At 48.6% G+C, this 16,066-nt stretch overlaps 1 protein-coding gene across 4 annotated transcripts in view; it reads right to left on the bottom strand.

Moving 5' to 3' along the window:
- Positions 1 to 2,543: 2,543 nt before the first annotated feature.
- The window catches only part of LOC132382903 (interleukin-2 receptor subunit beta-like), an 84,503-nt gene continuing 70,980 nt past the window's right edge, over positions 2,544 to 16,066 (bottom strand). For all 4 annotated transcript variants that reach the window (XM_059953441.1, XM_059953444.1, XM_059953442.1 and 1 more), the window contains one exon: positions 2,544 to 8,026. In XM_059953441.1, the coding sequence (XP_059809424.1) occupies positions 7,217 to 8,026 (810 nt within the window). In that variant the 3' untranslated portion in view covers positions 2,544 to 7,216. The remainder of the gene's footprint in view (positions 8,027 to 16,066) is intronic.

Below are 16,066 nucleotides of genomic sequence, written 5' to 3'. Positions count from 1 at the left end.
CCACCCCTCCCACAGTGACCCTCCCTCAGTACCATCCCCCCACAGTGTGACACTCCCTCAGTACTGCCCCTCCCATAGTGTGACCCTCCCTCAGTACTGCCCCTCCCATAGTGTGACCCTCCCTCAGTACTGCCCCTCCCACAGTGACCCTCCCTCAGTACCACCCCTCCCACAGTGACCCTCCCTCAGTACTGCCCCTCCCACAGTGACCCTCCCTCAGTACCACCCCTCCCACAGTGACCCACCCTCAGTACCGCCCCTCCCACAGCGATCCTCCCTCAGTACCACCCCTCCCACAGTGACCCTCCCTCAGTACCATCCCCCCACAGTGTGACACTCCCTCAGTACTGCCCCTCCCATAGTGTGACCCTCCCTCAGTACTGCCCCTCCCTCAGTACCACCCCTCCCACAGTGACCCACCCTCAGTACTGCCCCTCCCACAGCGATCCTCCCTCAGTACCACCCCTCCCACAGTGACCCTCCCTCAGTACCACCCCTCCCACAGTACCACCCCTCCCACAGTGACCCTCCCTCAGTACCACCCCTCCCACAGTACCACCCCTCCCACAGTGACCCTCCCTCAGTACCACCCCTCCCACAGTGACCCTCCCTCAGTACCATCCCCCCACAGTGTGACACTCCCTCAGTACTGCCCCTCCCATAGTGTGACCCTCCCTCAGTACTGCCCCTCCCACAGTGACCCTCCCTCAGTACCACCCCTCCCACAGTGACCCTCCCTCAGTACTGCCCCTCCCACAGTGACCCTCCCTCAGTACCACCCCTCCCACAGTGACCCACCCTCAGTACTGCCCCTCCCACAGTGACCCTCCCTCAGTACCACCCCTCCCACAGCGATCCTCCCTCAGTACTGCCCCTCCCACAGTGACCCACCCTCAGTACTGCCCCTCCCACAGTGACCCACCCTCAGTACCCGCCCCTCCCACAGCGATCCTCCCTCAGTACTGCCCCTCCCACAGTGAACCACCCTCAGTACTGCCCCTCCCACAGCGATCCTCCCTCAGTACTGCCCCCCCACAGTGCAGCACTCTCACTACTGCCCTTCTCACATGCTATATTTTGTAACTCTAGAATCTAACCACGATGTGATGCTTAGAATTAATGGGGGTGTGGCTCAGCATTGAGGGAGTTGCTCTGTCGAACATTCTGGGCATGCTATGCTGGCACCAATATGTGTGGGGGTTCTTGCAGACTGACCTCAGTGCACCCCTAGGATGTGTTGGTTGTTAATGCAAACAATGCAATGTTTCAATGGGCATGTGATACACAGATCTGAATCTGAGTCACACCAGGAATCACCACTTGCAGCCCAGGCCAGAAACTGCAGATGAACATTGGGTCGGTGATACACCATCAATAACTCTCTCTGAGACGTAAAGGCGAGATATCGCCTTTTATTGACTGGAAGAAGGAACAAGCAGTGAGTGACCACCATACTACATCCTGGAGACTGAGGGCAGGGCTCAGACCTCAATCGCCTTTATACCGGGGTCTGTGGGAGGGGCCACAGGAGCAGTCAGCAGGGGGCGTGTCCAGACAGGTATATGTAGTTCATCACAGTCAGAAATCGTCTTCCTCGAGTCCTCTCAGCTGTGAACCCTGAGCTGTGGCAGAGTTGGCCAAGGGTGCACGGAGTCACATGGCATGGTAACGTAATGGTTAGCATAATGCTTTACAGAGCCAGTAAACAGCAGTGTCTGCCACTGTCTATAAGGAGTTGGTGCATTCTCCCAGTTTTCACCTGGATTTCATCTGGGTTCTTCGGCTTCTTCCTACAGAAGTATTGTAGAGTACTGCGTGCAAATCTGGCCACCTACCTACAGGAAGTATGTAAACAAGATTGAAAGAGTGCAGAGAAAACTTACAAGGAAGTTGCTGTGTCTGGAGGTCCTGAGTTATGAGGAAAGATTGAACAGGTTAGGAATTTATTCCATAAAAAAAATAGAACATTGAGAGGAGATGTGATGGAGTTATACAAAATTATGAGGGGTATAGATAGGTTAAATGCAAGCAGACTTTTTCCATTGAGGTTGGGTGGGTCTACAACTCAAGGTCATGGGTTAAGGGTGAAAGGTGAAAAGTTTAAGGGGAACATGAGGGGAAACTTCTTCACTGAGAGGGTGGTGAGAGTGTGGAACGAGCTGCCAGCACAAGTGGTGCATGTGAGCTCAACGTTTAAGATAATTTTGGAGAGGTACACGGATGGGAGCAGTATGGGGGGGACGACTAAGGTCCCAGTGCAGGTCAATGGGAGTTTAAATGGTTAGGCACACACTTGATGGGCCAAAGGGCCTGTTACTTTTCTATGTTTCTGTTCTGAAGATTCATGGGCAAGTGCTACTGCAGGTGGGTTAGGGTTAGTACGTTGTGGGCATGCATGCTATGTTTGGTTGCGGAAGCACTGTTGCACTTGTCGGCTGCCCCCAGCACATCCACGGACTGTGTTGGTCGTTAACTCATATGGAACATTTCACTGAATGTTTTGACGCTTCAATGTGCACGTGACAAATAAAGATAATTTCATCTTCAAATCAAAATCCTTTATTGAAACTGAGAAATGATACAATCTTTACATGGTAAAACACAACAAAGCAAATCCCATTAAAATGTCATAAGGTTACACGGTGGACATGATGATATATGTGAAGAGATGCTGTAAGTAATGATAAATGATCAGACACTGATGCAGCTTTTGTATTTTAATAAACAAAACAACATTCACTCCTCTAATCTGAACCTCATTTCCCACGGAATCGGCTCCAACACCAGGCACCTTCCAGAGGCCATTCCTCCAGAAGGCCGCACCCATGATGAAGGAGCTCACCATCAACGACATAGCACGCCCTCTTCTCATTACTATCACCAGAGAGGAGGTACAGAGCCTGAAGGCTTACTCAATGTTTTAGGAGCAAATTCTTCCCCTCCGCCATCAGATTTCTGAACAGACCATGAACCCATGAACACTACCTCACTATCCTTGCTCTCTTTATTTATTTTATCTGCTTATTTTTTTTTGTTTTCATATTTCTTAAACATAAGAAAGTCTTCAGATGCTGGAAGTCCAGAGCAGTACACTCAAAATGCTGGAGCAACTCAGCAGGTCAGGCAGCAGCTCTGGAAATTAATAAACAGTTGAGGTTTCGAGCGGCGACCCTGCTTCGGGACTGAGAAGGAAGGGGAGGGGGGGAAGACGCCAGAATGAAAAGGTTGAGGGAGGAGAAGGAGGTTAACTAGAAGGGGATTGGTGAAGACAGGTGGGTGGGAAAGGTAAAGGACTGGAGAGGAAGGAATCCAATAAGAGAGGAGAGCGGACCATAGGAGAAAGGGAAGGAGAAGGAGACCCGAGGGAAGTAATAGGCAGGTGAGGAGAGGTAAAAGACCAGAGAGGAGAACAGAAGAAGAAGGGAAAAGGAAAGAATTTTTTTTTAAACCAGTAGAAGAAATCAATATTCATTCCATCAGGTTGGAGGCTACCCAAACGGGATATAAGATGTTGCTCCTCCATCCTGAGAGTGGCCTCATTGTGGCACAATCGGAGGACATGGACCAACATAGCGGAGTGGGGATGGGAATGGGAATTAAAATGTCTGGCCACTGGGAAGTCCCACTTGTGGCAGATGGAACAGGGTGCTTGAGAAAGCCGTTCCCCAATTTACGAGGGGTCTCAGCATTGCTTCTGATTTATTTTCTTAATCTTCTTCGCTCTTTATTTTTCTATTTCTTATTGTAACTTATGGTAATTTTATATGCATTTCACTGCACACACTGCTGCAGCAAAATAACAGATTTCACAAGTCATGTCCCTGATAATAAACCTGATTCTGATCCTAGTAGGTTGGCACACTTTGGGATGGGTTAGAGGGACTTCTCATTCAATGCCTCTGTCCAATTCAATCTGACTGCCACCCCACCCTCAATTCACTCCTTCACATGCCTAGCCCTTACCTAACCTCACACCACCTCACCCTCCTCAACAACTCCACCCTCAACTCAATCCCACATTTCACCTCACGGGATCCCAATGCTTGATGATCCGGGCTTGGTGTTGTCCAAGAATTTTAGATAATGAATATTTTTAATTTTATTAGATTTTATTTTTATTTTATAATGATAGAAAAACAGAGAGCTATGTAGGAGGGAAGGATATAGATTGGCACAATATTGTGGGCTGAAGGGCCTCTACTATGCTGTAGTATTCTACATCCTATGAACAATATTCCTTGCTGGTTCCTCCACTGAGAATCTCAAGGACATGTACTTGGAAGTATCAGAGCAGCAACCAGGACTGAGATCAGATTTGGATGTGGTCCAGGCTTGGGGAGAGGGGAAGGCCACTAATCAGGGACCTGAGACCAGGGTAGGGTCGGAGACGAGCAAGGAAGAACATGCCAATGCCTGGGCCCGGGGGAAAATGGGATGTGTGGCTATCCTCAGAATTGAGGAAGATTGGCATATTGTGGTTTGGGGGTGGAGAAGACCGGAGGGGAGGAAACTGTGGTTGAGACCTGGTGGTATTGGGGGGGTGGGGGTGTACAACTTGGGGATGAAGATCACAGTCGAAGATGAAGAGGATTCAAGGGGTCAGAGGTCAGGAGTTGGGGAGTTTGGAGGAGGGTATGAGCTTGGGAACAGAGAGCAACAATGTGGGTGGGCAAGTAATGGAAGGCTGTAGGATGAAGATAGGACTTGCCATGAAAACCACGTTGGCCTGCAGTTCTCCGAGGTGGTGTTCCCAGTTCCCTGGGAACTGTGGTGTACCCAATAGATGGTACATTGAACGGGAATAAGATGCTGTACACCAGATGCACAACTTGACAGAGGAAATCATCATTATCACATTTCATTGAAGAAAAACCAGTTTCTCAATTGCATGATGTTAAAGTACAATTAGCATTTTATGTACTTGTTCTCTGGAGGATATGAAATGTACACACACTCCTTGACCACTTTATTAAGTATTTCAGCACAGCTGCTCATTAATACAATTATCTAATCAGCCAATCATGTGGCAGCAGCAAGAGGTACAGCAGCAGGAACTACGGACTTAAACCCAGTGGCCATTTCATTTGGTGCACCTGTACAGCTGCTTGTTAATGCGAATATCTGATCAGCTGATCAACTCGATGCATAAGAGCATGCAGACATGGTCAGGAGGTTCAGTTGTTGTTCAGACCAAACATCCGAATGGGGGGAAGAAATGCTTTGACCATGGATTGATTGTTGGTGCCAGAAAGGGTGGTTTGAGTATTTCAGAAACTGATAATTGCCTGAGATTTTCACACACAATAGCTTTTGACGTTTATGGAGAATGGTGTGAGAAGCCAAACCACACCCAGTGAGCAGCAGTTTTTTGGACAAAAATGTCTTGTTAACGAGAGAGGTCAGAGGAGAATGACAAGACTGGTTCAAATGGACATTAACTCAAATAACCACACAATGCAAATAACCAGATGCAGAAGATTGCCCCTGAACACACAACGCGTTGAACCTTTAAGCAGGTGGGCTACAGCAGCAGAAGGCCACAAATATACATTCAGTGGCCACTTTATTAGGCACGTACCGTACCTCATTTGTCAGTAATTTGTTGATGAGCAGGCTGAGAAATCAGCACAAAATTCAACTTGATTGAGGAATCACTAGATCTGATGAAGAGAGTCTGGTGTCCTTCCCCCCCCCACCCCCTTTACGATCTTTTACTGATTCTCTGTCTCTTTCATTTTTCCGTTCGTGCTTTGAAGTCAGTTAGTGAAGTCATCTCATCACCCTATGTCGAGAGAGGATGTGGCAACAAGTCTTTTTTTATCCTGAGCAGCAATCGAAAGAGAAGAGTTGGCCAATCTTGAGTTTGATCCCTTTCTTACTGAAACGCAACTGATCTAGCTGTCACCTCTCCTCATTATTCCTGGCTGACCGTGAAAGTCAAAACTCTTTTCCATTTTCACTGCCATTTTCACGTAACGCCTCCTGCTTCAAAACTGTCCCATTGCAATGAGCAAATAATGTAAAATGTAACTGGTAAGAATAAGTTCAGTAATGACCCAACTTGTCCTTTCGATTCTATAGATGACCCTTGAGGTGAACCTGTGACCGTCTCCTAATGAGGGAAGGGGTGTTCCCTGGACAGTCTGACCTTTGCTCCTTGCCACGAAGCCTAGTTGCTAAGCAGCCAGCTATCCTTCGGGGATTCAGACCCTTGTCAGTGAGGCCTCTAGGTCAGCATGAATGGCATTTAACGTTACACTCTCCCTCCTGGGCCGGTAGGTCGTGGGTCAGATCCTGTTTTGGAAACTTGAGTGAAGTCCAGGGTGATCCAGAGGCCGAGACACAGTTGCAAGGCCTGAGAGCCTCAGACTGACAAGGCATTACACACAAGGCACGTGGCACATAAATAGTCCTGGGGTTCCTCAAGAAGCGGATGGAACAGGAATAAGGTTTTGTGCACCCTAATGCAGAGTTCGCAATGCAAGGTGCAATGCAGAAAAAGGGTCATTACTGCATTTCATTGAAGAAAAAACAAACTTTTCAACTGAATACTGTTAAAATACAACGTATTATACGATCAACATTCGAGGTACTCGTGCTATGGAAAATACGACACATACATATTCATCAAAATTTAACCGTCAGGCTGTCAGTAGAAATCACCTTGCCTCACTCGCTTTGCGTTTGTGGGGTGGTCCATTCATTGCCATGTTCCCCACGGAAAGCATTGGCTACAGGTGGCAGAGGGCCCAGAGGCTGGAGAAACTGCTACATTTACATCAGCTTTATTTTCAGTTTCAAACCGGCTTCTTGCTGGCAGTTATATCCTTCATCACTGAAGATCAGTTTTTGTTTTGTCTGTCCAATTTCCTGATGCCCTAATGGCCTCCAGCAGGGAACTTCACTAATTTTCCTGTCACATTACGTTAATAAGCAGCAACAAATAATCTTGTCTTGTTGTTGTCTCCCTGCACAAGTATCTTCAGTGAGGATATAGAAGATTAACATTGTCCACTTTAAATAAGACTTTCGCTGATTGACGTTCTGGTGGAGCCTGAATTGTCCTCTTCAATTCAGGTACAGGAACCAACACAAGAGGGAAGTTCAGAAAAAAACATATTAAAAGACCTCTTTTTGAAAGTAGAGGCAAGTCTTTCAAAAGGAGACCTGAAGTTGAAACTCCTTCTTAACATCAGACTTGCGCACAATTCCATCCCTATATTGACTGATTACTGTATTTGCTTTGAACTTCCTTGAGGGAGAGATATGCATCAGTAGGCTGCACCAGGTTCAGAGACATACTCTTAAAGACACTGGGGTTCTGCTGGTTAAAACCATTCTGAGAACAAGATGCGTCTGGAGCCTTTTCAAACACTGACCCGTTGGAGACGAACATGCTTGCAGCTTCATCCTTCATATCTGTCAAGACACGAGGCCCAAAGAAACAATCTGAGGACCCAAAGGCAGGGAATTGGGAGACAGCATTCGGAGGGATGTGGGATTCACTCACTGAGTGTTTCTGACTTGCCAGGGGATCAGGGTATGGTAGACAAGTTGGGTCTCCATGTTCTCTCGGTGGTCTGTCTATTTCCTCCTCAGAGCTATCTCCGGTGACACGAGACAGGGACTCTCCACAATCCAACTCAAACCTCTGCTTGTCTGTGGAAAAGGTGCAGGGGGAGTACTGCAGACTGCTGTCATAGAGGGAGTCATCAGAGGAGCTGAGGTAGAGGTATGATTCACTTTTCTCGCTCCTGGCTCCCAGCTCATCTCGGTTGTAGCTGAAGTAAACTTTGCAAGGATACGCTTCATATGAGCTGGGATAATTGCACCAGAAGTACCCCTGGTTGGCAAAGCTGGATATGGAAGAGTCACTGATACTCCTGAAGCCACTGCTGTCTGACATGAAGTTCTGCTTGATGAACGACTGCGAATCTTTGATTTCTGAAATTTCCACCGAGGAGATCTCTGTGCCCAGCTCTTCCGTGCTGCTGAAGGAAGCTGGGAACTTAGTCCCGATCCACTTCTGAAAGGACAGAGTTTTAAAAAGAGACAAATTTTAAACATCGAAGAGGTAAACTTCCCAACCAAAGAGAACATTTGGTGTGGTGTAACTTCTAAACATCTTTACAGTCAATGCAATGTATTTGAGTGATACAGTATCGAAGTATACTGCCCCAGTCAGCACTGATTAAGATCCCATAGGCAGCAATCCAATAGTGACTGGATTATTATGGTGACATAGGAGGCCATTTGGCCCACTAACTTTGCTGCTGCCTTTTAGATCAATCTTATCAAAACTCAAAATAAATGTTATCAAGGTACATCTATGTCATGATATACAACCTTGAGATTTGTTTTCTTGCAAGCAAGAACCATAATAGAATCAATGAAAGACTGCACCCAGAAAGGAGGACAAACATCAATGTGCGAAAGACAACAAATTGTACAAATACTGAAGAAAAAAAGAAATCGTAGTAATAATGAATAAGCAATAAATATCAAGATCATGAGATGATAAGTCTTTGAAAGTGAGCTCAGAGGTTGTGGGAACAGTTCAGTGATGGGAAAGTGAAGTTTCCCCGATGGTTGAGGGGGTAGTAACCACCCTGAACCTGGTGGTGGGAGTCTGAGGCTCCTGTACCTTCTACCCAATGGCAGCAGCGAGAAGAGAGCACGGCCTCGATGGTGGGTGTCCTGATGATGGATGCTGCTTTCCTACAACAATGCTCCAATGGTGGGGAGGGATTTGCCTGAGGTGGGCATTCCCTTGCTTCTGCTGAAACAAGGGCTTCTCTTACAAGCTCCTTCTCCACCCCCACCCAATTTTCCAGTATTGAACATCATATTATCCAGAAAATTCTTCAGAAGTCAAGAATGAGGAGTTACTAGATGTTCAAAACAAAGAGATAAAAACGACAGTGCAGCCACAGGGAACTAACTCCAACTGTAACCAACACACTCCTCTTAGTAAAGAATTTGCCTCGTGGTTGGTCTTTGCACTGCAAGCATTCTGACCCGTTGGTATCGAGGCATTGATGTGCAGGGTCAGGAAAAGCTGCAGAGGGTTGTAAACTCTGCCGGTTCCATGATGGGCACCTAACTCCATATCATCAAGGAGATCCTCCAAAGGCAACGGTTGAAAAATGTGGCATTCATCATTAAGGGCCCCATCACCCAGGACGCGCCCTCTTCTATTGCTACATCAGGAAGAGGGTACAGGTACATCTAATAACTCATAGCATCTTCTTTCCGGCTCTGTGGTCAGCTTTCTGAACGGCCCACGGACACTACCTCACTATCTTGCTCTCTTTCTTGCTTATTTTTTATATGTTCTTCTTGTAATTTATAGTAAGTTTTATGTGTTGCACGACAAGCTCCACAACAGTGATGTAAAACCCGATTCTAAAAACTACTTGAAGCTGGACAGATAAGGGAATTCTCTGAAAAGAACAGAGTATGAGATGATAAGAACAACTTTGATCAACACCACCACGACACCACAAGCTGACGGACAAACAAGTCTGGGAAAAAACAGAACAAGCTATCTACAGATCACTGAAAATCCACTGAATATTTACAGATTGCTGATTATATAAATGTAGGAACAAGCATACAGAAATTTAAGCTACAAGAAAAAAAATAATGTTGGATTCAGATGAGGAGTACAGGACAAGCCCTTCAGCCCACAATGTTGTGCCAAACCAGCTGGAAAGCAAATCAAAAGAAACCAGATACTGATCCTTCCTGCCTACACAATATCCATATCCCTCCATCTTCCTCACATCCATGTGTCTCTCCAAGCGTCTCTTAAAAACCTCTAATGCATTTGCCTCTACCACCAGACCAGGCATCCACCCCTCTGAGTGAAAAACTTACCCCTCACATCCCCTTTGAACCTACCCCCTCTCACCATCAAAGCATGCCCTCTGGTGTTAGACATCTCTACCCTGGGAAAAAGACATCCCGTCTCCTCTATCCATGCCTCTCATAATCTTATAAACCTCTGTCAGATCTCCCCTCGGCCTCTGTCACTCCAGAGAAAACAACCCCAGTTTGTCCAACCTCTTGAGATAGCACATGCCCCCTAAACCAGGCAGCATCCCAGTAAACCTCTTCTGCACCCTCTCCAAAGCCTTGACATCCTTCCTATGTGTACAGTGAAACATACAGTGAAACGAGTCCATCCATGGTTGTGCTGGGGGAAGCCAGTATATTTCAAGTGGAAGTTGATGGGTTCTTGATTAATAAGGGCATCAAAAGTTATGGAGGGGGGGGGTAAGGATTGAGAGGGATAATAAATCAGCCATGACAGAATGGTGGAGTAGACTCGATGCGCCAAACGTTCTAATTCTGCTAACATGTCTAATGGTTTTATGGTTTAAGCACACAAGTGTTATCACACCTTCTGGTGCCAACTTAGAAAGCCCACAATGTTCAGCAGAACAACATGGAACACGACAAGCACAAAACAACAACAGCGAAACAATTCCTGTTATTCCCTCCTACCCTCCAGTGCACACTCGCTGCTCTCTAACCGCGAGACAGGCCATCTTCTTCAGCCTCCAGTGTCCATTTTCAGACAGTGCACCATGACCTCCCCAGTGGACAATACCAAGCAACAACAGCAAACCAAGCCCTGCTCCGCCCAATTTGCCACCAACCCATTCAATCCTTATCCAACACAATCTAAGGCAGGAGTAGACTATTCAACCTCTTGTGCCTGTTCTGCTATTTAATAAGATCATGATCAGCCCATAAACTCTGCATCACTTTCTTGTCTTATAATTTCCTTAATATCCAAAAATCTATTGTGCTCTGCCTTGATCATGCACAGAAATTGAGTCAGCTCAGCTCTCCAGTACTGTCTCGGTGCTGCTCTCTAGCATATGCTCAGTGGAAGAACAAGCTGGACCAGGACTGCTGTCATGCCATTCAGGAACTTGGGCTACATTATTTTTATATTCCTTTTTTCTTTGTAACTGTCTAAAATCATAAGCATATGTGCTATTAGTGCTATGTGCTTTTGGTAACTTGAGAGGACGTACAGGAGTGGAGTGGTGCCGCAGCAACAACCTAGCACTCAACTTCAGGAAGGGTAAGACGAAGGAACGCAAACCAATCATCTGAGGGATCAGAGGTGGAGAGAGTGAGCGAGCAGCTTCAAGCTCCTGGGTGTCAACATCTCTAAGGATCTAAACTGGTCCCAACATATCGATGCAATTATAAAGAAGGCAGGACAGTGGTTATACTTCATCAGGAGTTTGAAGAGATTTGGCTTGTCAACAAATACGCTCAAAAACCTCTCTTGATGCACCATGGAGAGCAGTCTGACGGCTGCATCACTGTCTGGTGTGGGGGGGGGAGCAGTCTGACAGGCTGCATCACTGTCTGGTGTTGGGGGGGAGCAGTCTGACAAGGCTGCATCACTGTCTGGTGTGGGGGGGAGCAGTCTGACAGGCTGCATCACTGTCTGGTGTGGGGGGGAGCAGTCTGACAGGCTGCATCACTGTCTGGTGTGGGGGGGAGCAGTCTGACAGGCTGCATCACCGTCTGGTGTGGGGGGGGAGCAGTCTGACAGGCTGCATCACTGTCTGGTGTGGAGGGGAGCAGTCTGACAGGCTGCATCACTGTCTGGTGTGGGGGGGGAGCAGTCTGACAGGCTGCATCACTGTCTGGTGTTGGGGGGGAGCAGTCTGACAAGGCTGCATCACTGTCTGGTGTGGGGGGGAGCAGTCTGACAGGCTGCATCACTGTCTGGTGTGGGGGGGAGCAGTCTGACAGGCTGCATCACCGTCTGGTGTGGGGGGGGAGCAGTCTGACAGGCTGCATCACTGTCTGGTGTGGGGGGGGGGAGCAGTCTGACAGGCTGCATCACTGTCTGGTGTGGGGGGGGAGCAGTCTGACAGGCTGCATCACCGTCTGGTGTGGGGGGGGAGCAGTCTGACAGGCTGCATCACTGTCTGGTGTGGAGGGGAGCAGTCTGACAGGCTGCATCTCTGTCTGGTGTGGGGGGGGAGCAGTCTGACAGGCTGCATCACTGTCTGGTGTGGAGGGGAGCAGTCTGACAGGCTGCATCTCTGTCTGGTGTGGGGGGGAGCAGTCTGACAGGCTGCATCACTGTCTGGTGTGGGGGGGGAGCAGTCTGACAGGCTGCATCACTGTCTGGTGTGGGGGGGAGCAGTCTGACGGCTGCATCACTGTCTGGTGTGGGGGGGAGCAGTCTGAAAGGCTGCATCACTGTCTGGTGTGGGGGGGAGCAGTCTGACAGGCTGCATCACTGTCTGGTGTGGGGGGGAGCAGTCTGACAGGCTGCATCACTGTCTGGTGTGGGGGGGAGCAGTCTGACAGGCTGCATCACCGTCTGGTGTGGGGGGGGAGCAGTCTGACAGGCTGCATCACTGTCTGGTGTGGAGGGGAGCAGTCTGACAGGCTGCATCTCTGTCTGGTGTGGGGGGGGGAGCAGTCTGACAGGCTGCATCACTGTCTGGTGTGGAGGGGAGCAGTCTGACAGGCTGCATCTCTGTCTGGTGTGGGGGGGAGCAGTCTGACAGGCTGCATCACTGTCTGGTGTGGGGGGGGGAGCAGTCTGACAGGCTGCATCACTGTCTGGTGTGGGGGGGAGCAGTCTGACGGCTGCATCACCGTCTGGTGTGGGGGGGGAGCAGTCTGAAAGGCTGCATCACTGTCTGGTGTGGGGGGGAGCAGTCTGACAGGCTGCATCACTGTCTGGTGTGGGGGGGAGCAGTCTGACAGGCTGCATCACTGTCTGGTGTGAGGGGGGGAGCAGTCTGAGGCTGCATCACTGTCTGGTGTGGGGGGGAGCAGTCTGACAGGCTGCATCACTGTCTGGTGTGGGGGGGAGCAGTCTGACAGGCTGCATCACTGTCTGGTGTGGGGGGAGCAGTCTGAGAGGCTGCATCACTGTCTGGTGTGGGGGGGAGCAGTCTGAGAGGCTGCATCACTGTCTGGTGTGGGGGGGAGCAGTCTGACAGGCTGCATCACTGTCTGGTGTGGGGGGGAGCAGTCTGACAGGCTGCATCACTGTCTGGTGTGGGGGGTGCTATTGCACAGGACCGAAATAAGCCGCAGAGGGTTGTAAATGTAGAAAGTTCCATCTTGGGTACTAGCCTACAAAGTACCCAGGACATCTTCAGGGAGCGGTGTCTCAGAAAGGCAGCGTCCATTATTAAGGACCGCCAGCACCCAGGGCATGTCCTTTCTCACTGTTACCATCAGGAAGGAGGTACAGGAGCCTGAAGGCACACACTCAGCGATTTAGAAACAGCTTCTTCTCCTCTGCCATCCCATTCCTTAATGGACATTGAATCCTTGGACACGACCTCACTTTTTTAATATACAGTATTTCTGTCTTTTGCATGTTTTTTAATATCTATTCAATATAAGTATACTGTAATTGATTTATTTATTTATTATTATTTTCTCTCTTCTATATTACGTATTGCATTGAACTGCTGTTGCTAAGTTAACAAATTTCACGTCACAAGCCGGTGATAATAAACCTGATTCTAATTCTGTTGTATCTCGGCCCTGGAGAAACGCTGTTTCATTTAGTTATGTCCATGTATGGTTGAATGAACTGGAACTAAAGGATTCTGAAGCTCCATCTCCTCTGGGTGTCCTGAATGGCTGACTGCTTTTATCCAGACTCTGTGAGTCCAGGATAGTGGGCAGGGAAAGAGACAGGAGAGTGGTGGAGCGAGTGGGGATGGATGATGGAGAGAGGGTGGGGTGTGACGGGGTCACGTGGAGAGTGATTAAGGGAGGGTGGAGGGGGATGGTAGGATGAGGGGATGAGAGTGTGGAGAGGGTGATAAAAGGAGAGAAGGGAGATTAGGATGTTAGGACAGATGTGAGGGAATAGGGGAAATGAGGGTGTGGGTAGGGGATGGAAGGAAGGATGGAGGGACAAGTGTGTGGAGAGGGTGATAGTGGGAGGGAGGAGGGAGATTAGGGTGTTAAGAGGGGTAAGAGAGGGAATGAGGGTGTACGGAGGGGATGAGAGGTGTGTGAGGAGGGTTGGATGGACATGGCTATGGGGAGATGAAGAACAAGCTAGGATGAGAGGAAGAGCAGGGGGTGAGAAGAGAAACTACTAGCCACCAGGAGGACAGTTGCCGGAGTGTTGGGACTTTAGTCAAAGTTTGCGTGTGGTTGCACATTCTACAAGAACCCGTGGTTTCCGAGCCCCCTCAGCATTGCTGATCGAGCCAGGGGTTTGGAGAGATGACACTCAAGAGAAATACAGGCCCATGGTCTCAAAAAGCAAGAACATCTTCCCAGAAACACACCCCAGGGTCACAACTCCAACCTTCATGTGGATGGGAGCAAGGCCGACAAATAGACCTGACTTACTTTAAAGCAGAACTCAGACAGACACGCACACACATGCGAGAGAGGGTTTGCCGCCAATTCTCGAGTTGAAGAAACTCAAAATAAGAGAGTCACTGCAGACTGTAACATCGAAACAACAGCTTGTCTGTTGGTCTCCCCTCTCACTGTGGGAGGGGACGACATCTCTTTTTTCCTTGTTAGTTAGAGAGCGAGCCTGAGGCACGTTAAAGTGTTGGAATGGGCTGTAGTTTTTAATGCACTCTGGACCATGGTCTCTTTGGGGGTTTGAATGTGGTGGGGGGGAGTGGCTGATGCTCCCGGCTGGAATAAGTGGGGGTAGTAAGAGGGGGGAAGGTCGATGCTGGGAGGGGCGAGAGGGGTGAGGGGCTTTGGTGTTCTGATGTTTCTGTCATGCGTTCTTTGGGGATTTCCTCTGTTTCGTGGAAGTCTGAGAAGAGTAAGGATTTCAGGCTATATACTGTATGCTTTGTCTGACATGAAACAGAACCATTGAACACACTCAAAACATTCTGAGCACATGTACTACACCGGCACGCATATGGATACACACAGCCACACACGCACGCACATTCACAGATAGACATGCATGCACAGCTGTGACTTTACATAACTTTGTCATGAAACCCCAAATGGCAGAAAGAGAGAGAAAAAAAACACTAATTATTATTTTGAAAGGAGACTTCTTATACTAGCTCATCAAAATAATATATCCTTTGTGAAACTGCTGTGGTTTTAATCTTTTTAACGTTTCTCCCTCTACCAATGACTCAATGTGCTTCTCCAAGCAGCCTGGTTTCAAAGGTCAGATTTCAGTTTAACTTTTTCAGTCTCTGTCAGCAGGGTTCTCTTGGTGGAGAACGTTAAGCAAAGACGAACCTTTACTGAGACAGGCAGTGCTCTCAGTGGCAATGGAGGTTCAGAAGTTCTTCAACAACTGGTGACCGGAGGATGTAGGATTTGGGACAGAGATTTTGGCCACAACCCTCTTGAGCTGCAGAACAGATTAAAGGAGGCTGTGACAAGACAATTCTCAGGAAATGTGCCCTTCTCTGGGGATAGTTTGTGGCTGCTGTGCAGGTTAATTCCTGCTGGGTGTGCGGCTGATTTCAAACAGAGTGGACGGAGGAGGGGAAAGATGGAGTTGGGGGCTATGGGGTGAGTGTAGGAGGAACAGGAGGAGAGAGAAATGGAGCAGAGGGACACTAAATTCTGCTGTTGAAGTTTCAGAGGAGAAACTATCTTGCACATGGTTAAGAAAGTTATGAGGTGAGGGAGCAGGCCTTGCCTTGCTACTGTTAGCACGTAGCCCAGTACCACCTGTCTCGGGTCGGGTTGTCAGCGACTCAACCTGCACACCCCCAGGCGCACTTCGGTTTCCCAGGGAGGAGGGTGTGTCAGCACCCAGCCGGACTGAGAGCAAAACCTGTCAAAGGATGGATGAAATCCTTGTGAGTCAACAGCCACCTACCGTCTGTGTGAGGAGTGGTGTGTCACACAGTCCTTTGTTTCACACCTTGTCAGGCATTGCCCAAGGCCGGCCCCCTAGGCCCGAGTCGACATAGTAGTAGAGCAGGAGCTGATGCTGAAGTGGGAGGGACTGTGAGATTGTAATCACCTTCATGGCAGCTATTAATCTAAATGCAAGTGAGCCGCAGTGAAGGGTGCATCGCCTGAGAACTGTACTGTGCCA

The sequence above is a fragment of the Hypanus sabinus genome, chromosome 29 (assembly GCF_030144855.1).
Source record: "Hypanus sabinus isolate sHypSab1 chromosome 29, sHypSab1.hap1, whole genome shotgun sequence".
Lineage (NCBI taxonomy): Eukaryota > Metazoa > Chordata > Chondrichthyes > Myliobatiformes > Dasyatidae > Hypanus > Hypanus sabinus.
The sequence above is the reverse complement of the archived record's forward strand: the minus strand, read 5'-3'. Positions and strand labels throughout refer to the sequence as shown.